Source organism: Crocodylus siamensis, chromosome 1, assembly GCF_052110815.1.
Source record: "Crocodylus siamensis isolate JL-2025a chromosome 1, ASM5211081v1, whole genome shotgun sequence".
Classification (NCBI taxonomy): Eukaryota; Metazoa; Chordata; order Crocodylia; family Crocodylidae; genus Crocodylus; species Crocodylus siamensis.
Window position 1 is genome coordinate 154,178,604 of NC_143395.1, and position 25,774 is coordinate 154,204,377.

Below are 25,774 nucleotides of genomic sequence, written 5' to 3' on the forward strand. Positions count from 1 at the left end.
TGCCTACACATCCTGCCAGGCCAAACCCCACCTTCCTGCCTGCAGAGCCAGGGCAGCTGAGCTAGCTCTGCAGTCATGAGCAGTGAGTAGGGAGGCTCCCAGGAAAGCCAGGAGAGGAGCCAGTGAAGCGCAGGCCCCCCTCAGGGAAGAGCCCACGCAGTAAGTGACTCTCGTAGCTTCTTGTCCCTTGCAGCGGCCAAGCCTAGATCCGCTTAAAGGCTCAGCACAAGAGCGGGCTAACTTCAGCTCCCTCTTCCCCTCTCTGCCACACCCCACCCCGCCCCATGCCGGAGCTGGCAGCGGCTTTGCCGGGCACTCACTTTCCTTGGCATCAGTGGGGCTAGCAGGTGAGTTTGGGCAGTGGCAGTGCCCCTGGCACCAGGGACCTCTGCCCTGGCCCCTGCTGGAGGTGTTCAGGGTGGGGGAGAAGAGGTCTCGCTGGCCATTCGGTGGGGGTCTGTGGTGCAGGTTGGTGTTACCAGGAAAGGAGGGGCACATCCCACAGGTCAGCCTTCACCCCCCTGGAGAGGCTGTGGTATCTAGCCTTGGGAGGGGTCTGGGCTGGAGCCAGCCCTTGCATTACTCCTGGTGCCTCTGAGCCTGCCAGAGGCTGTGGGTGCTCCGACCTGCCTTGGATCCCAGGCTGGGTGTGGGGGTACGGCATGTTCCTTAGCCTGCAGGAGCCATGCTGGGACAGTGCTAGTCCCTCTGCCAAAGCTGGCCCCGTCTGCTGCCTAAAGGTGCCCTTGGGGTGCCAGCTCCGGAGAGTCCTGGGTGGGGAAATCTTGGCAGGCGCTTCCTTCCTTCCACCCACTTTGTGCTGTCCCCATACTCCACTTTGCTGTTCTCATGCACTGCCCCTGTCTTGGAGAGGAGCCCCACTACGGTGAGGGGAGGGCTGGGGACAATTTTGTGTCTTTGGAAGGATAGGAGCGGGCTTTGCTTCTGGCAGCAGATGCTAAAGCCGAAGGGGCTGTTGCAGGTCCCCTGCATAAATGAGCCTGCAGGTCACTGGGCTTGGAAGAGCAGTGGAAACATTGCCATTCATGGTGTTTACAAGATACAGCTTTCCTGCTCTGCAGTTGTCTGCTGGAGTGGGCCCTGGGGATCCCCAGGGACAGCTTTCTGTGCACCGGTGCCTTTTCCTTTGTAAGATACCACATAGCTGGGGCCACAGCCTCTTTGCGGCTTCCACTTCTGGGAAACAGGCCTGGGGGGTTTCCTTGGTCTGGCCAAAACTCAGCCTGTAGATCTGCATTAGGTCTTCCTCCCTTCTTTCTGCAGCCATGGTTAGGTTCCTGCTCTACCCTGTTGTGTATTGCATTGCTTTTTGGCATGCTGCACTGCCAAGGTGGCTGCATCTTGGTGCCAGGTATCCAGATATATGTTTATATGAATGGGATGTGAACAGCAGGGGTTGGAAGAAAAGTTTGTCATACAAACCTTGGTAGTTCTTGATACTTTGCTGGGTGCAGTGGGCATGAGGGACTTGGGTTAGGTTTGAGCTTAAATGCAATTAGTACCTGGGCTCCTCTGGGTGGGCTGAGCCATGCCGGGTCTCCTTTTGGAATGAGCAGGGCCCACCCAAGCCAGTCCGAAGTTTCCGTTTACTTTCTAGCCATGTGGGAGTTTTCCACATCTCTCGTCTGAGTGATGGTCCCAGTGTTGTTACAGCAATAACTTCATATTCTCCCAACTCAGGCAGGGATGGCTGCACTGCAACAGGTCCTCGATGCAAACCGTGAGTGTTGACACAGAGTCAAAGCTGTCCCACTCACTTTGGCCACACTCTGCTGCACTGCGTGCCACCTACACGTGACATGGGCAGGGGCTCAAAGGGATGGCAGTCTCCTAGGCAACCTGGTCAGCCTAGCATGGCCATCTGGCTACTAGCCAGGCACCTAGTATGTGTGTGCCCCTGTGATTAGGGCAGAAAGCCAGGCTTCTCCCTGGAATAATGTCTGGGGACTGTCCAGTGCTGGCTCCTGTGCACCTGCAGAGGTGTCTCTGCTGGTGCTCTTCCATGGTTGGCAGTGTACAGGGCACCCACCGTTCACAGCCTGGGGTCTGTTCCCCTCAGGGGAATCAGCCCATCTGAAAGGGCTTCTCCAGACAGCTCACTGGAATGAGGGCAAGACCTGGATGGTGGGAATTGATGGTAACCACTGAACTATCCCCCTTAGTTCAGGGAGACTGGAGAAGCCAAGCCCTGGCACAGAGAGGTCGGGCACATGTGCTATTGACCCCAAACATGGCACAGAGGGGCACAGTGGCCATACTCAAGCATGTGCAGAGGGTTGCTGGCAGAGCTGGGACTTGAACCCAGGAGTCATCTGCACGGTGAGGCTCAGCAAAGATTACAGCCTCAGTGTGGCTGGGCTCAGTTCAGTGCTGGGGGCTGAACAAACCCAGAGCTGGCTTAGGGTTGGTTTGTCTGCAGGCAGCCTCTGGGAGGAAGTAGCGGAGAGGCCTTTGTGGGCACGTTTGGGGTTTGGAAGGCCTGGTCCTTTCGTGGGACAAGTTTCTGCCAAGCCAGGAAAACAGGGCACCTGTGCTCCCCTCCCTGGTTGGCCCCATGCTTCTCCATGTGCAGAGTGTGCTAGAATGGCAGGAATTTAAGGGGGAGAGCCTGCCCAGCTGATGCTGTGGTTGCGCCAACACTTCACACAGCACCGGGCTGGAGGGATGAGGGCAGGTGACCCTGCACAGCCATAGTCTGCCCCCTGCGCCTTTCCCTAGTGTCACTGCAGAGAAGACAGGGGAGTGACTGCTCTGAGAAGGCACTGCACCAAGAGAGGGGCAGGTCTTCGGGGGGCCACAGGACAGTGATGTGCCCTGCACCTTTCCTAGGCCTTGCCAGCCTAGTTTTAAACATCCCAGCCAGGGTGACCTTCCAGGGGGAATGATTCCCCTAGCCACATCCATCTCCCCACTGGCGATACTTATCTGCAGGTCAGCTTAAATCCTCCCTTCCTCTTCAGTACACCCTCTTCCTCCCCTCAGGGCATATGTCCCACCTCAGACCAGCATGTCTTTGTGTGCCCCTCCACCATCAGCCCTCTCATAGACAGGTGTCCCTCTGAGCTCTTCTAGCTTGTTGCCCTCTTTGTGGCAAGATGCTCAGGACTGAGCACCCTTGTCCCCAGCCTGCTTGGGAATGGTCCCTGGAAGGGATGACGGGACCTAACTGTGGGGCAAATGAGAGCCAAGGGGCTCTCTCCATTATACTATAGTTTCTCTTTGTGGCCATCACCATGGTGTCTGAATACTCTGTGCCCTGCACAGCTGCCCACAAGGAGCTTCCCACCTGGAGGTCTGCAGTGGATGGACCTCGGGACCCATGCAACAGCTGGGCTTGGTAACATGCCTTCTGGCTGGCCTGGGGATGCCCAGGATTTCAGGGCCTGGTTGGCAGCAGCATGTTTCCAGGAGACCCATTTTCCAAATCTTTTTGGGACCAGAAGTACACTCAGCATCAGAGAGAGGAAAATGCTGAAAGATTCCCACTGAGCTGCCCCTTGGGCAGTCCCTGAACAACTGTTGGTTTGTGCTTTTCTGAAGCACAGGCCAGAAATGTGCACCCTTCTGTTCACCCTGGGCACCTACTGGTTCGAGCACCGCCAGCCTGTGTGAATCCTTTGCCTTTGCCTGCTCTTGCCCAGCTGGCACCAAGACCCCCATGAAACTGAAATACTCTTCTCTCCCTCCGTGCTCTGGTAGCCTCCCCAGTCAGCAGCTGCTCGTGCTCCTTTGTGAGCACAGCAGCCACCAGGACCTTCTGAACTGCTCTGAGTAACAAGACTAATAATAACCCCTGCAGTGCCCAAGGGATCACTGTCTGCTGGCCACAGCTCAGAGTGTCTGTGGTCCTAGTAGTGCATGGGGCTGAGCTTCGGAAGCAGCTGCTAGGTGTAGCTGCTGGTGCCTGAGCTGACACAGAGGCACAGGCTGTGTAGAGAAAGAAGCTTGGTCCTGTGGTTGTTCTGTCATATCCTGGCTGTGCAGGGAAGCTAGAAAATGTGTCCTGAGCATAGCCATCACAGGGAAGCCTGCCTGAGTCTGCAGCCAGCCTGAAACAGCCTCCCTGGGGGAGGAGGGCCCCTCTCACTGGCATGACCTTCCTCAACCTTGCCCCAGTCTATTGAGGAAGCATTGGCTCAGCAGGTGATGGATATCCCAGAGACGTTCGCTGGTACCCACCACATGCTGAACGAGAGGGAAGATTGTATTACGGGGACTAGTACTGCATGGCAGGAAGTGGTGGCCATTTTTGGTGTCACCCAGCTGATGGTGCTTGAAAGATGACTGCCAGTTATAGTTTTTCCTTATCTGATGGGAACATCAGTAAGCCACAGGGGAGGATTCAAGGCCTGTTATGGCTTCACCAAGATGTAGTCAAACCCACAGAGCAACCTGGGGCATTTCCTGTGGTACTGAGCCAAAGTACTACCATCAGAGCTACTGCCAGCCCTCGTGGGGTCAGTCCATGGGCAGGCTGGTGTCAGCCAGTGGCTGTGCAGGAGTCAGAAGGCAGCACACTGTGCTCACAGTGCTGTGGAGGAGAGGGGCTAGGAGTGCCAGGGAAGAAGATCTCTGGAACAACTAAGCCTCTAAGAGCATGCACACACCCATATCAGGGCTGCACAGGCCTGCCTGAGAGCACGAGGAGGCTCAAAGCAGGGGAAACCGCAAGGCAGGAAATGGAGACAGCAGGGATGACTGTGCCTGGGATTGCCCTTCATTCAGCTTAGCTGGCCCCTGCCCTGCCATTCAAATAGGAGGAGTCAGCCCAAGGGGCAGAAGGTGCAGGACTGGTGCAGAGAGGATGATGTTTTTGGGTTCTCAAGGGTGTTGAGGCTGTGTCATCAGGGGTGGCACTGGGGGCTTGGGATAGGGAAGGCAGTGGATTGTGGTAGGTAGGGGCAAAAGGGTGAGAAGAGATGGTACTGCCTGGGGAGAAGGGGACCAGGTGCTTAGGGTAGTGTGAGGCAGGGCTAAGGCAGTGGTGGAAGAGGACAGGCTTCCTCCCTCTGACCTCAGTGAACATCTGGGCAGACACAAGTAGAGCCATGAAGGGATAGGGAGCTGTGTGTGCCCTATGTCTGCTTCAGGACCCAGTTTCTAGCTCAAACCAGGCCCCAGCAGCAGCACAGTGGGACAGCAAGAGCTGCCCAAGCTTGGCAGTGCCTTTCGCTTACTCCTGATAACTCCAGGGCCAGACAGCATGTCTTAGCAACAAGGCTCCAACTTCCCTCTGTTGTGTAGGCAATAGTGAGGGTGACATGGCAGCCTTGGGTAAGTTGGTGTCTGGTCCCCTTCTACCCCAGGGACCTCTGGCAGCAGTACCTGTGGAACAGAGATCCTGGCTGGCATCAGAAAGGTTATGACAAGTTTCCCATGAGCAGGATTTCTAGCTCCCTAGTTTGGATGAACATCTTAGGTGTGGTGTGGGGCAACAGGAAGCAGAAGGTACATGAACCAGTCCCATCAGGGTCCCACTGCTGGCCTGGCTGGGTGTCACCCTGGAGAAGGAAGAGGAGCTAGGATTTTGGGATGGGGAGCATGGTGTTCACTTCCAGTAGGTATGATATTTTAACTGATGCTCCGTGACTTTCTTGGGCACTGGTGCCAGCCAACATTCAGAGATGGGCCTTGGCTGTATCAGCCAGCCTCTCGCCTGGTTACATGCAGTATGTGCTGCCATGACTCTTGCACTGTGTCCCATCCTGGAGCACAGCATGGTGCACCTCTGAGCAGTGTGCTGGGTTACAGCCCACTTCGTTGAATGGGGCAGAGCAGTGTCCTGGGGCCTGTCACATAAACTGAAACCCCCCTTGTTGGAACCACTTGTTAAGTGTTTCAGCGACAAGGCCTTTGCAGGCCTTTGCTTTGCTGCAGTGGGCCCCTCTGCCTTCTCCCATCAGTCACTAACTCAAGAACATGATGGGTCAGAGTCCTAGCAAAGGAGGGCAGGGTTTGGCTTGCATGCACCCAGCTTAGCCTATTTGTGGGGCCTATGCTGGTATTCTGGGACAGGCCGCCCAAGGACTGATGCATTGCACAGATGAGGTGTGCAGACTGCACTCCCAGGGGCTGGTGCGGCGTGTGATCTGCAAAGAGATGTTGGTTGTCCCCAGTAATGCCCGTGCCCACTCCAGAACTGGGATAGAGCCCCAGTCCCTGTAGCCTAGTCTCCAGAAGGGCTTGGGGGCTGGATATTTCACATCCCACTATGTGTACACCCATGTGCCCTTTCTCCTCAACCCCTGTTAGCGCTTCTCAGTGGTGGGGGCACTGCCTTGGTAGAAGACAGCCCCCCCATCTCCTTGAGGGAGCGGCACTTTCCCAGAATCCTGTGTGCTCACAGCTCTGAGCCATACTTGAGTCACTCCCTCCAGCTTGGGAAGAGCGGCCCCTCCTCCCCCAGCCTTGCACTGCTCCCGTGGAGGTGGCAGCGGCTCCACTCATGAATAGTGCCCCCCACACCTTCCCCATGCATTGCCCTCACATGAGCAAACACTGAGTCACCTCCCAGTGAGGAGAAGGCACGTGGAACCCAAGTGCAGACCCTCCCGCTGCCTCTCCTTGGACATACCTGTTCTTGTCTCAGACTAGTTCATTTCTGGGAGAAACAGCACCATGCGAACACTAACAACCTGAAGGGAGAGCTAGGAAACAGGACAAGGGGAGCATGAGACTGCCCAAGTCCCTGCCCCCCACCAGCAGAAGGTGCTGTAGGGAAGGGGGTTATGCGAAGTATGTTGCCCAAAGTCCTGGCTGGTAGTTACAGACACTAGGAGAGATGCTTTGGACAAAGGAAGAGCAGGGAGCAAAGCGCCTAGGATGCTTGGGTATAGGTTGCAGTCGCATTGGTCTAAGGACATAGGCAAACAAGGTTCTTTGGGTAAATCTGATATCTTTTCTTAGTGTGTTCAGCTGGCCCCTTTACAGGAAATCCCTCTGTGTTGCTGTCAGCAGAGTTGCCCTCCCCTTCTGCTCCCAGCCGGGTTTGTTTGACAGAGCACTAACTAGAATGGATGTGTGACCAGCTTGGGCCAGCAGCCAAGGCCCCTCTCTAAACAGCAGGGCCAGTGTTTGAGTAGGCCGTGGAGTGTGGTAATGGCCCCTAGCAGCGTGTGACGGCTCCAGGGCTCCTCCTGCACTGCAGACCAGCCCAGGCTTGGACACTTGCCACCTTGGCTTCCTTAGAATCATGAGTAAGGGGGAAGTTGAGTCCTAGGTGAAGAAGAGATTTCCTGCCTGTTAAGTTAATGGCCTAGATCCCAACCGTGCCTTCTCTAACTAGCTCAACCTCCTGCAGCAAGTGTGGTCCTCGTAGGAAGACCCTTCCCCACCGCTCCTCCCATCCCACCCCCCCACACTGTTGTGCCCAGCTTGTCTAATGGTGCCTTTGTAACCTAGAGGGAGGTGTTGAAGCTAGTGCCACCTGTACCTGGTCAGTTGCACCATGATGCCCTTCGGGGGAATCGCTGCCCGGCTGCAGAGGGACCGTCTGCGAGCAGAGGGGGTTGGCAAGCACCACAATTCCATCAAGTACCTCAACCAGGACTATGAGGCCCTGAAGCAGGAGTGCCTGGAGAGTGGCACCCTCTTTGAGGACCCCCAATTCCCAGCTGTCCCCTCTGTCCTTGGCTTCAAGGAGCTGGGGCCACACTCCGGCAAGACCCAGGGGGTGCGCTGGAAGCGCCCATCGGTAAGTGCCTATCCCAAGGAGGCCCCTCATTAACATGACGACAACCCACAGTCCCTTTGCCTACTGCAAGTCTTGTTCCCCTGTCTGCCCAGCTCCCCACCCCCTCTGCCTGCTCAGGGCCTTGCCTCCCTTGCATGTCAGATGCCATTGTCCAGGAAAAGGTTGCACTCTGCCAACCTGTTGCCATCTCAGGCAAGCTCCCTTTCTTGGGTCAGCAGAGCTGGGCAATGAAATGCAGAGGCTACTCTCTGCATTGCCCTTTGCCCCCCTCTGAATGGAATTGCATTCACTCAGGGGTAGAAACATATGACCTGCAGGGACTGGGGGGCCCTTGGGGTGGTGATCCCTATTGCCACTGCTACAGATGGGGACTGTCTCAGGCCTGGTCCCCATGTCTCAACATCAGAAGGCTATCAAGCTTTTCCCCACTGACTCCTTTGGAGTTTGTGTAGCCATGGGATTGTCACAGCCAAGGCCTTTTTCCCAGCCAGAGTTCAGGGAAGGTACAAAGGGTACAGTACCAAAGTCACAGGGTGCTCCACACCCACATCATTCCCCTGTACAGGAGGCCACATGCAAAGAGGGACTAGAGGGCAAATCCTGGTGAGATTAGGCACCCATAGTTGATTCTCTCTCCCCAACAGGAAATCGTGGATGACCCTCAGTTCATTGTTGGAGGTGCCACAAGGACAGATATCTGCCAGGGGGCTCTGGGTAAGTCCAGCCCTGTCCTCTGACCAGCTGGGGCTTGGGAAGGGGCTGGGCTGAGGTGTTGTATGAGGGGCAGGTAGGGAATGGGTCAGATGGGGAGGTGGGGTGCTCCCCAATGCAGAATTGCTTGGAGGATGTGTGGGACCTTGGCAGTGAGGCTTACAGGGCCAGGGGACTGCTGAGATAGTGTTTCACAGGTTGCTCTCACCAGGAGTTGGCATATTTACGGCAGGGCCCTGACCAAGCCTCAGCCCAGCTCACTCGGTTCTGACCTCCTAAATCCCCCATGACCCTGAAGTCCTTATTCCATCTGAAAATACCCCTCCCATGCAGCCCAGACTCCCCACCCACTGCGCCCTATGCAAAGGGTGGGATGGCAGTGGCTGTTATTTCTAACACCTCCTGGGTGAGATCTCACTGAGATCATAGGGAAGTAAGGCTGAAAGGGACCTCACAGGGTTCTCTTATCCAGCCCCCTACTCCAGGCAGCATTGGCCCTGACTTAAACCATTCCAGCCAAGTGTCTATCCAGCCAGGTCTTCAAAATTTCCAGGGATGGAGACTCCACAGCTTCTCTACATAGTCTGTTCCAGTGCTTGACCACCCTCACAGTCAGGAGGCTCCTATCTCCAACTTAACTTTCCCTTGCTGCAGAGGGGCACGAGTGTTTTTGGCAGGCATGCCACAAATTAGCTCTGCACTCTCCCCAAGTGCTGGGCTGATCCCCTTCCCCTTCCTGATCTGATGCTGTGTTTTCTGCTCCCTTCCCTGCACTACCTTCCCAATCTGCTGCTCTGCTTTCTACTCTCTGCCCTCTCTGCCACCGTGTTGCCTGTCCCTTCCCCAGTCTACTATGTGCCATACACAGAGGCTGCCTATGCCACTTGTGGCACCTGTGTCCCAAGTTGGCCACCCCTGCTCTGGGGCCAGAAAACAATGTCTTTATCCTCTCTATAATTACCCTTCAGGTATTTGAAGGCTGTTATCAAGACTGGTATCTTGAAGAAGATGGATTCTCCTTCAGTGTTTCGTATACCTGGTAGTTCCTAAAGGCCCCAATCCATAACGATCCAGGGCCTGCGGTTTAGTTGACGATGAGGCACAGCCACTGATTGCAATAAACTTCTGCAGGGTGAAACAGTGTCAGTGGCAGCAACTCACGGAGTGCTTGGTGGGCCTCCCTGCAAATGTGAATTGGAAGTTACTTCCATGTCTATGTGTGGTGTGGGAGGGAGCACCAAGGTGCTGGGAGGAAGATGGTGGCAGTGAGGGCTGGCACCTTTGGCAGAGCACAGGAGGCAGGACTGATGTCCAAGTAATGTATCGGGGTTGATGGCTAAGGCAAAGCCAAGCTTGAAGAGCCTTAAAGGCAAAGAAAGGTGTCTTGCACTGGGTGCCATGGGGAAAGGGAGCAAAGGGAAGAACTCGTGCAGACAGGGCAATGCTAGCAGCAGTGACAGCCCAAGGATGACTCTGGCAGTGCAGACTGAGAGGAACTAGGCCAGATCTAAGGCTGTGGAGTAGGAAAGAGTGGGACAGTTGCAGTAAGAGTTGGATACAGCCTAAGCAGGTGGGTCTCAAAGGCAGGCTGAATTAAACATGACATCTACCTTGCTTCATCTCCTAATACTGTGTGCAGTGGTGCTGTGTTGCCCAGCTGCTGTGGGGCCATGCTTTAGTGGCTGCAGGAGTTATTCCTATGCCCAAGTTGTCATGCTTCAGGGTTACCTCCTGCTGAGCTCAACAGCAGCTGGAGCCTGCTTGTGGCACACCAAGATGGACTGCACAGTTCTATGGGAGGGGGGTCCTTCAGCCCCAGCTCCCGCACAGCGTGCCCCACCATTACTGCCAGTACCACTGGGAGTCCAATCTGGGCTGGGGTAACAGGAGAGCTACAGGAGTGAGGGGCCTCAGCAGAGCTGGGTGGAGGCTTGAGACTGGCATGGCAAGGTGTGTGTGTGGGGTGTGGGGGGAAGGGCTGTGGGTCAGAACTGAGCAGCAGTGGTAGAGGCGGTGGTAGGAGGCCCTCAGCCTGGAAGAGGGGAGGAGTTGCCAGCAAGGACTGTGTGGCCCCAGCAGATCTGGGTGATGGGCAGCCCCTCCCTGGTGTCCCCTCAGCCTCCTGGCACCACTGTTTCCAGGGGCATCTGGCTGAGGTGCATGACATGAACAGTTAACCCAGCCTCAGCACAAGCAGGAAACTGTCTCAGCTGCCAGGGGCTGAGTCACAAAAAGAAGGCAGGCTGTGGCTTCGGGTTGCTGTGACAATAATGGTGAGAGGGTTGATGCCATGCCTATATTTAGCATTTGCAGGAGGATCTGAAAACCCGGGACTGTCCTAGCGTCCCATCCAGGGGCTCTGGTTTTGGCCTGGTTCTTCTGTCAAAAGCTCACCTGCTCAGCCTCCACTCCTGGGCTTCATTTCCCATCTATTGTCCCCCATGTCTCCAGGCACCTCCTCTTCCTGACCCCCTCCTGCTATTCCCAGCCCTGGTTGCTTACTGCTCTTGTTCCACCCCCACACACCCTGCAGCTGGGTGCGTCCCTGAATGACAGGAGCACCTGGGGTTGGCACACGCTGCCTCCCCTCTCCTCCTACCAGCTCCTGGCCTCCCCAGAGCCCCTCTCCTGCCAGGATGGAGGTCTGGGAGGGGGGCAAGCCATTGGGCACCATGCCTACCCAGCTCAGTCATAGGGGCTGCATAATAATGGAGGTGGTGGTCTTTGCATAATCCCCCAGGTCACAGTGATGCCCCTTAGACCACTCTTGTGGAGCAGAGAGGGAGAGGGAGCACTCGCCCTTCTGCTCCCACAGAGTCAGCAATGGGGTCAGCAGTGCCCTGCACATAATCCTGCGGGAAACCACCTCTGGGATCTAATCCACTCCCTGTTGACCCCTTCTGCATCAGGGTTGTTGGGGATGCAGCTGGTTTTTTAATTGTATCTGAGCAGGTCTGTCAAACTCATCAGGTCCTGCTGGCCAGAGGAGTGGCATTGGACTAGTCCACAGGCTGGATGAGTAGCATGGGGCAGGCTCTATGTGCTGGATTGGGCCCATAAGCCCCCACCCCTTCATACACTGGATCCAGCACCCACTCTAGCCAGTCTGGGACACAAGCTGCGAATGGCACCCACTCCAGCAGGTCTGGGACCCACGCTGCCTGTGGCACCTGCCCCAGAACAGGCCCTGTGGGCACTGGATATGGCATTGGTGGGGGATCCTGGACTAGCCCCACACAAGTGCTGGGTGCAGTGCAGGACCCAGACTGGCTTCATGCAAGTGCCATGTGCAGCATGGGCCTAGTCCAATGAATGCCACATGCGGGTCAACTTGAGACCGAGGGGCAGCACTTGGGGCTGGACAGTGGGGCTCGATGGGCCACATCCAGCCCATGTGCTGTGTCAGTGACACCCCTGGATTAGGGGATCCCATACAGAGCTGACCAGTGAGGGAGGGAAGCAAGAGGCAGGAGTCTACCTCAGGGAGTGGCAGGAGGTTGAAAGTCACAGTGACCCAGCAGGGAGGCAGGAGGGAGCTGTATGCTGGGTGAGAGCCTGACCCCATCTCCTTGCTCCCCAGGTGACTGCTGGCTGTTGGCTGCCATTGGCTCCTTGACCCTCAATGAAGAGCTCCTGCATCGTGTGGTGCCCCATGGGCAGAGCTTCCAGGAGGAGTATGCAGGCATCTTCCATTTCCAGGTAGGGCTAAGGGCAGCACTGCCTCTCACCTCCAGGGTGGGAGCTGGTGCCCACAGCCTCTGGGAATGGCTCCTGGGGGATCCAGGCCTAAGAATGGAGGTCTCCTCCAGAGGTCTCCTTCTTCTGAGTCAGCATGAGGCTCCTCAGCCCCAAGCTCTGCAGCTGTCCCCTACATCGGGCAGCTTGGCCGTGCCCCACTCACCCCATTCCTCCTCCTGCTGCAGATCTGGCAGTTTGGCGAGTGGGTGGATGTGGTGGTTGACGACCGGTTACCAACCAAGGATGGGGAGCTGGTGTTTGTGCACTCAGCAGAGTGCACCGAATTCTGGAGTGCCCTGCTGGAGAAAGCCTATGCCAAGTGAGTGCTGGCAGGGAGGCCGGGGGTTGATGGGAAGGAGGGGCAACATGGGGAGCAAGTCTGGGAGAGTGGGGATGCAGGGAGATCCTGTTCTGTGGCTGTCTTCTCCAGAGAGCTATTTCCCCTACCACTGCTGGCCTGGGACCCTGAAGGACTCCCTAGGAGCAGCAGGGGGAACCCAGTGTCGTCAGGGTCATCCTGCTAATGCATCTGGCGGTGTCTGGTTGGCGTGCAGGCTGAATGGCTCCTATGAGGCCCTGTCAGGGGGCAGCACCACGGAAGGCTTTGAGGACTTCACCGGCGGCGTGGCAGAAATGTACGACCTCAAGCGGCCACCCCGCAACTTAGACAGGGTCATCTGCAAGGCGCTGGAGAGAGGCTCCCTGCTTGGCTGCTCCATTGACGTAAGAGGCACCCCTGTTTCCTGCCCTTCCCTGATGAGGGACTGCAGGGAGTTTAGAGTCGCAACCTGCCGGCATACACCCCTAACCCCACAGGTGCTAAAGCTGGGCTGCTCCCTGCACTCTCCCTCTGCAGCCTGGAGCCCAGGTGTGAAATGATCCAGGTCCAGGTCCACATCACACATCTTTGAGCTGGATGGACCATGCCCCACCCAGATCCCTTGGCTGGACACAGCATAGCACCCGGCTGAGCCTGGGGCAGAGAGAGCCAGGGCTTGGGCAGTGTCATGACCTCATGTGGGTGTCCATGGTGGGGGATTTGGTATTGTCCTACAGTGAACCATGGGGTGCTGAGAGACCATTTGTACCCCTCATTCTTCAATGATGGAAGTTATCAAAACAGCAAATGTGTGTGTAGTGCCCCCTTGTGCTGAGAGTGCCTCAGCACAAGCTTACTGGACCTCTGTATGAAAAGGCCATGAATTAAAACAGTCCTGCCACTCCTGTTGCTAGAGTGTGTCACCCCAAGCCTCTAGGGAGAGGGGCCAGAGCCTCTTTGCACAAGCCTCCCAGGGGATATACAAGGATTCCGTGCCAGTAGAATAGCTCCCTGCACCATCTCCCCAGGCCATTTCCTCATCCCTGCTCCAGGTCCGCATAACCTATTTCAGCAATTGCTGCACCATGATTTTCAGCTGCTGTGGTGAGGGGAAGGAAAAACCACCCAGCCAAGCCACCTCTTGCAGCCTACCAGGAGCCCAAGGACCACTGCCAGTGTAGCAAAGGCAGCTCCAACCTGCACCTCTAGCATGGAGACTGCAGATCCCAGTATGCCAAGCACTCCATCTCACTCTGAAAGACTGGGCCACTGGACTAGTGCTTGCAGAAGCCTGTAGTCTCCCTGGACAGCAGCACCCCCCTGTGACTGGTTAGGTCTCAGCACTGTGCCTTGGGCACCCCAAAACACTTTTTTTTCAATCAAGTGTAGGTAGTAACACAGGACTGGAAGGGGTCTCCTGGGCCATTTAGTCCTGACCCCTGCATCCGCTGGCAATTGTTAACCAAAGGAATCTCTAAAGCCACACGGCAAATCCTTCGTTCTCAGCTAGAGCTAATACCCAAAACATCAACAGTGTCCTACAGCATGCCCTAAATAATAGTGGAGACAAGGGCACTGCCAGTGCCTTGCTAGTGCAAAAACAGTGAAGCAGTTGGTTAATGTGTGCTCAGAAGATCCTTCAGAAACAACCATGCTGCACACTACAGAAGAAGAGAGAAAACCCCACAGTCGCTGTCCATCTAACCTAGAGGAACTATTCCTTCCTGGCCTCAGATCTAGTGACCAGAAGGACTTTGAACAGAAGTTCAATGGCTTCTAGACAGGAACCTTCAAGTTTTTAGACACAGTACTGGCAGAAGCATCAGCATCAGCACATCCCAGTCAACCCCCCCAGCCCTAGTTGTGACCAGCAGCCCAGTGCCTCAGAGGAAGGCAGAATGCCCCTTCCCCAGAAGCCAGTAGCATTCACGAAGGGCAAAAGAACCTTCCTCACCCTCCACCTGCAGTCAGCAAAGGCCTGGGACTATCATGCCCCACTACCCACAGGTAATTGTTAACCACTAAACATAACACTACCACAGCTACTTTTATACACCCCCACTCCCTCCCCAGGGATTGCAAATACCTGACTCCACATCGCAAACTCTTACTTACTTACACACACACACACGATTGGCATGCCAGAACTCCCTGCCTGCTCCCTATCGTACCACCCCTTCCATCAAAGAGATGCAGGTTCTTGGCCCCCCACCACTTGGCTTGGAAAACTGTTTCAAAGCATCACTCCTGCTAGATAAAAATCTCCAAATTTCTCATCTACGTTTGTTCATAGCCAGTTTATAGCCATTTGATCTTGTGTTGCTAGTGTTCTTGAGCCTGAAGAGCTCTTCTTCTTTAATATTCATCACACAAACGTACTTCTCTAATAGTCATTTCAGACCCAAGAGTAGGTGTGCTGGCTGATAGCAAAGGATTCAACAGACTGGCTCTCTCATTGATGGATCTAAAATGCTGACTAATGGGTCCTTGCTCCTTTCTAATGCTGAAGCAGTCTGGGGGACTGAGGTGTCTCTGAGGGAGAGTGCCATTGTCTCCTAGCTAGAGGAGGTGATGAGCCTGGTCAGGGAGATCTACGTTGTCCCATGCTCCAAGTCAACCCAATGCTTTGTGTTTTGCCTTCAGATCACAAGTGCTTTTGATATGGAAGCAGTGACCTTCAAGAAGCTGGTAAAGGGTCATGCTTACTCTGTCACTGGCTTTAGGGAGGTGAGTTTGGCTGCCTGGGACAAACAGAGAAATGTAAATAGTTTCCCAGTGACATGAGTTTGACCTCTGACTCCTGGCCTCCGACAGGTGGACTACCGTGGGCGCCAGGAACAGCTTATCCGCATCAGGAACCCTTGGGGTCAGGTGGAGTGGACTGGAGCATGGAGTGACGGGTGAGTTAGATCTGATCGTTCTGCTGCATACCTAGCTGTCACAGATAGAAGGAAGGTCTCATCATGCAGGGTCTGAAGAGGGCATTTGCATGGCAGAGCCAAGGGGAAGTTTGCAGTCTGGGATGTCCCTTGTAGCATCATCCGAGGGCAGACTGAGGTACCTTCTGCTGAGTCATGTTAGTATTTCCCATCTCACTGCCTCTCTCCTGCCCTCCCAGCTCCTCTGAGTGGAACAACATTGACCCCAGTGACCAAGCGGAGCTGCAGCTGAAGATGGAAGATGGAGAGTTTTGGTGAGTGCTGCAGAGGGGGAGGGTGCCGGAAGGGGAGCCAGCACCCCTGCTGGACCTGTGATGGGGCTGCCATCTGGTTCTCAGGTCTTACAGACTCTGTCACTCTTAGCTGAATCTCTAAGACTTTGGGAACCTGGCCAGGTTTCTCCATCCCCTCCTTCTCCCAGGCTCATAATTCTTTCCTGTTCCCTTCAATCCCCCCAACAAACACACTGGACACCTTGACCAGACTGGCCCCCTGAGCACATGAGCAGCCATGCAAGGGCCTGGCATGGCTTGTCCACATGCAGTCCTTTTCCTTCAGGCCAGTGTCCAACCCACTGCTAGGTGGTTCCTGATAAAGCCTGGATTCCAGGCTCGGCATGATGGCAAGAAGATCCTGTTGGGTCTGTTTCTGTGCAGAAGGACTTGGTGCTGGGGGATTGGCAGTGGGGGCTCTACATATGCAGCCCTGTGGAGGGAGCCTGCATCTGGGTCTGGGCAGAGTCAGTGAGATTCCTCACTTTTACCCTCCCCAAGCCCAATCTGATCAATTGTGTTACTGAAGGAGCCCAGGTTAGCCCAGCTCAGGCCAACAAGTTTATGCCAACTGGTACCCATGGACACACAGGAACTCCTTTTGTGCTTAGCATTACTGGGTAGGAGAGGACAGGGAGGAAATAGGCAGTGCTGGGTCAGTCACTGCTGGATCAGACAGTGTCAGCTGAGTGAGTGGGCTTCCCTAAGCATGTCCCTTGAGCTTCTCTTGAAAGCCTGAGGCTCTTGAAAAGGGAACATAGGGTGGACGGGAGGCTCAGCCAGAGGAAGGGAGGGTGATTAGGGCTCAGAAAGGTAGGGGAGTCTCCTGAGGGTATGGCCAGCCAGAGAACCAGACTCTGAATTTGGAAGCTTCTCCTGCAGAAATCTCCCAGCTCTCCAGTTTCTCTCAGTCTCTTCTCTCCCACCTGCTATGCAGGATGTCTTTCCGGGACTTCATGAGGGAGTTCTCCAGACTGGAGATCTGTAACCTCAGCCCTGATGCCCTGACCAAGGACAACGTGAGCAAGTGGCACACACAGTTGTTTGAGGGCACGTGGCGCCGGGGTAGCACTGCCGGGGGCTGCAGGAACCATCCAGGTACTGCCTCCACCCCCAGTCCCTTCCCTCAGTGACCTTCTCAGGAGTGAGAAGGGGTGGTAGGCTGGGGAAGTGGGGTGACCTGGTTCCTGTGCTAACACTAAAGAGCCTGTTGGAAAAGAGTAACACGTAGAGCCCAGCATGTCTGAGCTTGGGGAGCAGGGGTAAGTGGCTGGCAGGGAGAGAGCAGGGTGTGGGCTAGGAGTTCACATCTTCTACAGCTTCCCCTGGGGGCAGCAGGGTCAATGGCTAGGGGGCTGGAGGGCCTGGTCATGCTGAGTGCATCATTCCCACCTCCCCCAGCCACATTCTGGATCAACCCCCAGTTCAAGATCAAGCTCCTGGAAGAGGACGACGACCCTGGGGACAACGAGTTGGCCTGCAGCTTCCTAGTGGCCTTGATGCAGAAACACCGGCGGAAGGAGCGGCGCGTGGGGGGTGATATGCACACCATTGGGTTTGCTGTTTATGAGGTAACCCTCCCCAAGCTCCCAAACACACCCCCACCCAACACTCTTGGCATGCCCTGATCATCTCATGGAAGGCTGGGCCCATCAAACTCCAGAGAGTGAAAGGGAAAGGGTCTTGCCTAGCAGGAGTTTGTGGGATAACCTTCACCCATCGCCCCCTTGAAGCACATGGGGACAGGGACTCTGCTGTTCTTTCACACATCTCCTAATAGGCCTCTCCTCTCTCCGCAGGTCCCTGAGGAGGTACGTCCAGAGCTATCCATCCCACCACAAGAGTGTGTGTGACAAGGAGTGCTAGGCCTGGTAGGAAGGAATCAGTTCAGGGCCTGGTCTTTGGAGTTCAACCAGCGGGGCCCATCCCAAGCCAGCCTCATGGCCTGGGTTGAGAAGTGTCCTTTCTCAGCCTTCCAGCACTTCTGGCAACCTGCCCTCTGTTTCTGGGGCAGTCACTGCCCAGGCTTCCCTTGGGCTGGCAGCAGATGGGGCACCAGAGTCTGCACTGCCCCTGGAGAAACACTCCGTTCTGGTGCCCCAGGGTAGAGCTGCTCACAAGCTCAGGATGGGGGAAGGGTAGAAAGATTGCTCACCCTGTGGTAACAACCCAGCACAATGTATGGGCATAGGCATGCTCATATTTTCACTTACTGGGCATGGTGTTAGTCACCATTGAGAGACAAGTGCTCGGTTAGCCAGGTCGTGGAGCTGTGTCAGTCTGAAGCCCAGGGCAGAGCTGAGCTCCTTGAGATCATTCCTGGCCAGGATGAGGAGGGTTGCCCTACTGCATATGGGTTGATCATGGGTGCCAGAGCAGTGCATGTGGCACTCGTACAGAGCTGGTGCTCCAGGCACCCCAGCAAAGTCCTGCTTGTTCACAGCTGAGCCCTCACTCACAGGTGTCTCTGGTCCCACAGTCCCAGGGCTGCCAGAACGTGCACATGAAGAAGGAGTTCTTCCTTCGGAACCAGTCCCGCGCGCGGTCAGAGACCTTCATCAATCTGCGGGAGGTGAGCAACCACATCCAGCTGCCCCCCGGCGAGTACATCATTGTGCCCTCCACCTTCGAGCCACACCAGGAAGCTGACTTTGTCCTGCGCGTCTTCACCGAGAAGCAGTCAGATACAGAGTGAGTCCACACATGATGTGAGCGCAATCTGGTGGCACCTGGATGGAGCTGGCTGGGAGTGGTGTTTTCTTCAGCACCTGCTGAGATGCAAGGGCTTAGGGGAGGAGGTGTCCTGCCCCAGGGGGGATTCTGCGACTCCCTTGCAGAGGGAAGGGTCCCAGCAGGATAGTGGGAGCGGGGGCAGGGTCAAACAGGTCAGGGCCCTAACAGTGGAGCCCCACTAGCCTCTTAGAGCAGAGGTTCCAAGCCTTCCCCACCCATCTTGCAGTGTATGCCTCCCCTCAGGTCAGGGGTGCGAGGGGCTCCCCAAGTGAGGGTGTATGGACCCCTCTCCAAGAATGTTTGGAGATGGGATCACCTTCCTGGGGTTTCTCTTCCCAACTTCCTGACCTGTCTAATTCAGCAGAACCCAAAAGCCATGGTTTCCTACACAGGGACTCCCCCAAAGCCTATGGAGAACCAACCCCTCTACCCCCTGGCTGGCACATATTCCCCACTTACTGTGTCTTCCTCTCATGTCTCCAGGGAGCTAGATGAGGAGATCTCAGCTGATCTTGCTGATGAGGTAAGAACAACCACACCTCTCCCAAAACCTTTACACAGCATGTCAGGACCCACACCCTTGTGAGCCTTTGTGGGCAGCACTGTGGGGCCTGGAGTATGTGTGTGGAGGAAGTGCCAGCTGGGGCCACCTGCAGGTGACTGAAATGCCACTGCCTTGTGAGCCGGATATGTTCCATTGGCAGAGGCCTGACAGCCAGAGGACAGTTGGGTGGGTTAGGGCAGTGGTTCTCAACCTTTTTTGTACCAGGACCCATTTGTAAGCATCAATGGCCAGTCTACCCACAGCCCCCTGGCTTTGCTGGTGTCCCTCACTCCCAAGCCACAGCACCCTTGCCCTACTGGTGCTTCTCCCTCCTGACCCACTGCTCCCTGGTCCTGCTGGTGCCCCTAACCTCCTAACCCACTGCCCCCACCACCAGGCCCTAGCCCCCCAGTGTGTGGGGCTGGGGGTGGGTGTGTGGGGCAGAAGGGGCTGGGTGTAGGGTATGGGGAGGCACATGCCCCCCAGATTTGTATGGGAACAGGCCTGCAGCCTAGCCAGACCAGCATGGGCAGGAGGCGCCTCCATGGCTCAGAGGGTGGGTCCCAGCATGGGAGGATGTAGCAGGGCAGAGAAACTAGTTGCTGCCGCTGCTGCTGCCATGAACCCCACACCAGCCGCTGTGCCAGGAGCACAAGGAGTAACGGATAGAGGCCTCACCTCCTCCCACTGCCAGCCACTGATACTCCGCACCATGGCTCTATCCCACCACCATGGCCCAGCTGCCAGCAACTAGTCTCATTGCCTCACTCCACCCACCTCACACTGGGACCCACCCACTGGGCCACGGAGGTGGTTCCTGTCTGTGCTGGTCCAACTAGGCTGCAGCCCCGTGCCCACACAAATCTGGGGGACACGTGCCCCCCCCCCACACCCGATGTATTGCCTATGCCTCCTCACTCCATAGACTTACTTGTGGGGAGCTGCGGGAGCTGCTTTCCACCCTGCCTGGCTACCACGTGCATGTCTGCACGCGCACATGCATGTTGTACCGCCTGTGTCCCACTCCCCCCAGCCCCAAGCAGCCCCTTGCAGGACTGGAAGTCTACCAGCCTGCAAGAGGGAAACCCATGCTTTCCTACGTTTTTCTCTGATTGTTCACAATCTTTTTCAAATATTCTTGCAACCCCTTTTGGGTTGTGACCCACAAATTGAGAAACACGGGCCTACAAGACGGAGATTGGGGCACAGTTGGAGTGGAGGGCAAGGAACCAAAGCTCAGTGCGGGGAGGCAGGCAAAGAGCTCCTTCTGCTGGCAGTTGTCTGCTAGAGCCTAAGAGAAGGGGCAGTCCATCCTAACAGGAGGGAAGAATCCAGACCTTGTTCAATAACCTGTTCCCCTTGGGTCTGCATTGCCCTAGGAAGAGATCTCTGAGGACGACGTAGAGGACGGCTTTAGGACCATGTTCAGGCAGCTGGCTGGAGAGGTGACTATTCGTGCCCTGGGTGTATGGGGGCCAAGAGGGGGTGCCATACATCATGCAAGCAGAGGAGTGAGCATTTGCAGGAGTACCCAGAAAGCCCCATCAGGACCGTGCCCTTTGGCACTAGGCATTGAATGAGCCCAGGGAGGCATGCTTTGACCTGGAGAGCACTGATCTCCAGAGCTGGGGAGCAGCACTCATCTCAGCCCCATTGGATGTGTGTCCCTCAGTTTGGCTAGGTAGGCACATCCCATACCCAGCTGAGGGCAGTGCACTCAAGTCCTGAGCCTTATCTCCTGCCCTGTCCCAGCATTTCCTGCCACCTCAGAGTGACAGTTGCCTTCCTTGCCCAACACGAAGTGTCACAAACCTGGAGGTCTCCATTGGCAATGGCAGACATCAGGCAGGGCCCAGCACGTAGTGGTGGGCTTTCAGGAGGAGAGACTGGGGGGCTCTCCAGTCCCCTAGAGCTGGGAAAGTTAATGCTCTGCTCTTCTGGCAGGATATGGAAATCAGTGTCTTTGAGCTCAAGACTATTCTGAACAGAGTCATTTCCAGGCGTAAGTGCTCTCCCTCCTACCATCCTGTGCTGGAGGAGCGGGGGAATACCTGTTCTGTGAAAGTGAATAACAGTCTCATTCCCTCTGCTTGCCCTCAGACAAAGACCTGAAGACAGACGGGTTCAGCATGGAGTCCTGTCGCAACATGGTCAACCTGATGGACGTATCCTCCTGCTAAGCCCTTTCTGCTGGGGAAGAAGCTGTTCTGCAGGCTTCCTCAGTGTCCCTTCATTCTTTCAGAGAAGGCTTTTCCCTGTGGGGGTTAGGGGGAGTTTGTACTTTTAGTCATTATGGCTTGGCTCAGATGGCATAAACAAAACAACAGTGGCATCCCCTGGGCCTGCATTACTCCTGCCAGATATCCTTTGTGTACCCCTCTCCCGCTCTGGGGGAGGTCAGATCTCAGTGCTAGAGCACAGTGGGCTACAAGACCCCTGGCCTGGCCTGTTGACTGTCTCATAGGGCATAACAGCTGGCTTTTCCTGTGCCCCAGGAGCAGAGCTCTGCCAGCCCAGAGCCCAGCTGCACTCTGGTTTCAAGTCTGCCTTCCCTGTGTGAAAAAGTGTGCCCACTCCTCATCCCCTACCAGCTGTCATGCACACCAAGCCAGGATCCCATGCCTCCCAGGTGGATGTACTCTGACACAGGGCTTGATACAGGCTCTCCCTGCGGGTGGTGTCCATGGCTAGACCCAGGCCTCCAGTACGGCTGAGAAAGGATGTTTCAGGTTCTCCTCAGCTCTCTACAGTGGAGCAGAGCTCCCTTGCCTCATGCTGCTGAATGGTTGGAGCTCATAAACAGAAATCAGTAGCTACCATGGTCTGCACTGCAGGCAGTGCAAAGGAGGCAGGAGCCTGCAGGAGTGAAGAAATGATCCTGGGCTGCTTCCACAGTCCAGCTTTGCACCAGCCTGTCAGATATGGGATAGGGGAGCAGGTGCCAGCACAGCCCTGCAAGCTCACTGGTCTCAGAACATGACATATACCACATAGGCACAGTGCTGAAGAAATGCAGCCACCTCCAGGTGGGGACATAGTGCCCATTTAGCTACACGCTGGCAGTGTAGGAGGACCTGCACCCCAGTCAGTCTTGCTCGGTGCACCTTAGGATCTTGAATAACCAGGGAGACTTTGGCCCTTTCCTACCCCTCCTTGACTCTCTGTTCCCCAGAAAGATGGCAGCGCCCGCCTGGGCCTTGTGGAGTTCCAGATCCTGTGGAACAAGATCCGGAGCTGGCTGGTAAGGAGGGGGGCAGGGAAGTGCTGGAACAAGGTCCATGCCTCTATGCTGCACTTATGGTGAGGCTGTTTGGCCATCAGGGTTGGGATCAGGAGGAGGCACTGGCCTAGGTTGAACTCTGAGACTGTGTCATTGCAGACGATTTTCCGCCAGCACGACCTGGACAAGTCGGGCACCATGAGCTCTTACGAGATGCGCCTGGCTCTGGAATCAGCAGGTGAGACCCCAGCCTGGGGAGGGAGAACCTGGACCCTGCAGGGAAGTCCCTGGCAGCTGGTATAAGCACAACACTGGGGCCTCCCTGTTCCCTGCCCTGTGGGAGCGCCCTCCACTATCCAGAAACCACCACAGTAGCTGAAAGGTACAGAACACCTGATGCAAGAACTTCTGGTCTCTTGTTTGGGGGTCTGGCATCTTGGCCCCTTGACAGAAAGAAGCTGGGTGGGCGTGGGTTTCCTAGCTGCAGAGGGGCTGGGCAAAGGGGTTGTGACCATAAAGCCAGTGTCCTCCAGCGCATCTGTGCTTATTCCTGCATGGGCTGGGACCTGCTTCCCTGCTGTTGTTCAGAGGTTCCTACCCCCACAGCTGTAGCCCTCTTAACCACTACCCACGCCTTTGCCTGCCAGGCTTCAAGCTGAACAACAAGCTACATCAGGTGGTGGTGGCACGCTACACTGATGCCAGCCTGGGTGTGGACTTCGACAACTTCGTCTGTTGCCTGGTCAAGCTAGAGGCCATGTTCAGTAAGTGGCAGCTCCAGGACCAGCTGCATGCAGCAGCATCTCCAGCCAGGGGCTCAGGGAAGCCAAGTGCTATGATCTGGCCTAAAGGCAGGTATCCCCTAAAGGGTACGGAAAGAAAAGCAGCTCCTGATGATAGCATCATGCCTAGCACGGTGTTGGGTGGAATTGGAGAGGATGGCACCCTTTATGGGGTCATTGCTATTGCCCCTTCTAGCACCACAGCCTCTAGAGCACTATAGGCTAGGACTGGCTCAGAGTAGAGCAGGGTTATGCCTTCAGGACCATGGGTTGAGTTTGTATCCAGAAGTCTCCCATCCAAGTCCTGATTCAGCTTGACCCTGCTTAGTTTCAAACTACAGGTCCCCCAGCATGAGGCATGCTGGTTGTCAGTACTTTGGGGACAGGTATGCAAACCAGAAGTTGCCTATAACAGAATCCCCCTTGTTCTCAGTGCAAAATGGGGTGGCCAGGCAGCTGCTAACCATGGGGCATGAGGGATTCAGGGCCCTCGGGGGTGTGGGTTTCTGATAAAGAAGTATAAAGGAAAAGCACCCCCATGCAGCACTCACTTCTGCCTTCTGCAGGATTCTTCCGCAGTATGGACCCCGAGGGCACCGGGACGGCCGTGATGAACCTTACAGAGGTGAGGGCTGTGCCTAGTGCTCAGGCCTTGGGGTGAACGGGAGGCCTGGCTCTGGACCTGAGTTCCTGGGAATGTCCCACTTCTCATGGACTCTGTCTGGGGCCTGTCTTTTCCTCAGCCCGCCCCGGAGAAGCCCCCAGGGAAAAGGAGGCATCTGGTTCAGGGGCTGGAGAGCTGAGGGTCAATCAAGCTGTCTGAGGGAGAGGCCAGCCTCACACTGGCTTGTGCAGCAGGGGGTGGGCAGGATCATTACCACAGCCTCTGCTGTAGGTTGTCTGTGTCCCATCTCCTCTTGGTGCTCAGGGGCAGTGCCCAAGCTGTGGGGCAGACATTCTGTTGGAGCCTGGTGGGGCCTGCGGCTCTGTAGCCTCTTCCCAAGCTGCCCATTCACCCTCTTCTCCTTCCCTCCCCTGCAGTGGTTGCTGCTGACAATGTGCGGCTAGGAGGAGAGATGGAACCGTGCTGGCTGAGATGCCCTGGTGGGCTGGGCCGCCCCAAAGTGCCTCCCTCACCCCGATTTACAGACACCCTTCCCGGCCCCTCTGCCTCCTGCCCGCGCCAGTCCAGCCTGAGTCTGCAGCTTCCTCCTAGCAAGAACTTTCACCCTAGCATGCCCATGGCCAGGGAGGGGGTTGGGACTCAGGAAGCAAGGCAGGCCAGAGGGGGACCCTTCTCCTGCTGTAGATGTGGCTTACTCCCCACAACAGGAGGATGGTGGGTAGGGGTGCAATGTGTGTGGGCTTTGGACCAGCTACTCTGGGACCCTGCAGGCCTAATGGCCTGGCTACAGGAGGTAGAGGAGCCAGTACCCACCGGAGATGGGGAAGGGGAGCCTGCAGGTGCCCACTCCCTCTACCTCCTCTACTGGCTCTTGCTGCTAGTTGGACTTTGCCAACTTTGGGTACTGGGAATGGCCCCCTGGGCTGCTTTGCATTGGTGTGGGCAGAAACCCTGGGAGGGCGGGGGTTGCCTGAAGTTTGCTCGGGGTTACTTAGAGAAATAGGGTGGGGCATTGGCCAGGGGTCCCCTGGGTTTTCTTCCTGGCTGGGGGAGGGGAGCATGGCCAGTCTTTGTGGTTAGAGAAAGACCCATCCCATCCCACCTAAGCATTAGGCTGCTGCGCTTGCCACTGTAGCATCCCAGCACTTCCCAAAGATGAACCTGACCAAAACAGTGAGCCCCTTGGGGTGAAGCTGTCTAGGTCCTGCCCTCACTGTTGCTAATTCACTGCGTGGCCTTGGACCAGCCCCTCTCTCCTCCACATCTCAGCTCCTCTCCATTTTGGTTGCAGGATGCAGTAGCTAGGTGCTGAATGCTGCTTTGTGCCCCCAGGAAGACTCCAGGGGTTATGAATGTGCATGGCACAGCCTTACAGCAAAGCTTTGTGGCATTGTTGCCCTGAATACCCCACCCCCAAGTCTTGACAGGACCCAGGCCAGGAAGTCCCCTCCACCCAGCCATTTCATCCCTCCAAGAGACTGCGGGGCAGTGTCCTCTCAGAGCCTGTCCTGTGGGGCAGTGTCCTGCACCACTTCCAAGCCAGCCTTGGTCCAACTGCCCAGGACTGGGACATCCTTTGGGCTGCTGTGTCGGCAGTAGTGGCCACAGGGCTCTTGTTCACTTCCTCCAGGGGAAGCAACCACTTCCCACATGGCCAGAGCCTGGGCTGAGCAGGAAGGGGCTTTGCCCAGCAGCAGTAGGGCTGGGACTGCCACTGGCTCAGGATCCATCCTGTTTGGCACTGCCCCTCATGTTCTCCCATTTGGCCCTTTTACACAGAGGTACAGTGGCCCCTGAATGAGGGGTCAGTCTGCTCTCGCTCCCTTCCTTCAGCACCTCTACTCTGCTGCTGCAGGGTGCGAAGAGGGGGTGGCCCCAGCCTGAGCCTTGCTGTGTTGTTGAGGTGGGTGGGGTCTATGGGTGTTTCCCCCACCCCACCCATCACCTCTGCATCCCCGGAGAACATGGCTGCATCGATAACCACTTCTGCCCCAACAGCAGACCTGCTTCCCGCTCACTGTGTACTCTGAGCAATAAACAGAGATCTCTACAAACACGGCCTGGGCAGTGATTGAATAAGGGTGTCCAGCTCCCTGCAAGGGGAAGGGGTTGCCTGTCCTCACACCACCTCCACTGGTGCCTGGGCACAACCCAGCATCTGGTGGAGCTCCTTGGGC

The 25,774-nt window shown here is 56.2% G+C and overlaps 1 protein-coding gene across 2 annotated transcripts; it reads left to right on the forward strand.

Moving 5' to 3' along the window:
• On the forward strand, positions 1-25,651 carry CAPN11 (calpain 11). Of its 2 annotated transcripts, none has more exons than XM_090046284.1 (22): positions 1-159; positions 7,423-7,714; positions 8,359-8,428; positions 12,006-12,124; positions 12,349-12,482; positions 12,718-12,886; positions 15,126-15,209; positions 15,297-15,382; positions 15,601-15,675; positions 16,631-16,791; positions 17,095-17,264; positions 17,493-17,504; positions 18,173-18,384; positions 18,910-18,949; positions 20,350-20,415; positions 20,915-20,972; positions 21,071-21,135; positions 22,143-22,211; positions 22,350-22,428; positions 22,838-22,954; positions 23,539-23,597; positions 24,014-25,651. In XM_090046284.1, the coding sequence occupies exons 2-22, from the start codon at positions 7,469-7,471 to the stop codon at positions 24,038-24,040; spliced, it is 2,118 nt and encodes a 705-aa protein (XP_089902410.1). In that variant the 5' UTR covers positions 1-159; positions 7,423-7,468; the 3' UTR covers positions 24,041-25,651. The 2 variants fall into 2 exon arrangements, with proteins under 2 accessions (XP_089902410.1, XP_089902412.1); XM_090046286.1 differs by lacking the exon at positions 1-159 and adding an exon at positions 169-347.
• The last annotated feature ends 123 nt before the right edge of the window (positions 25,652-25,774 follow it).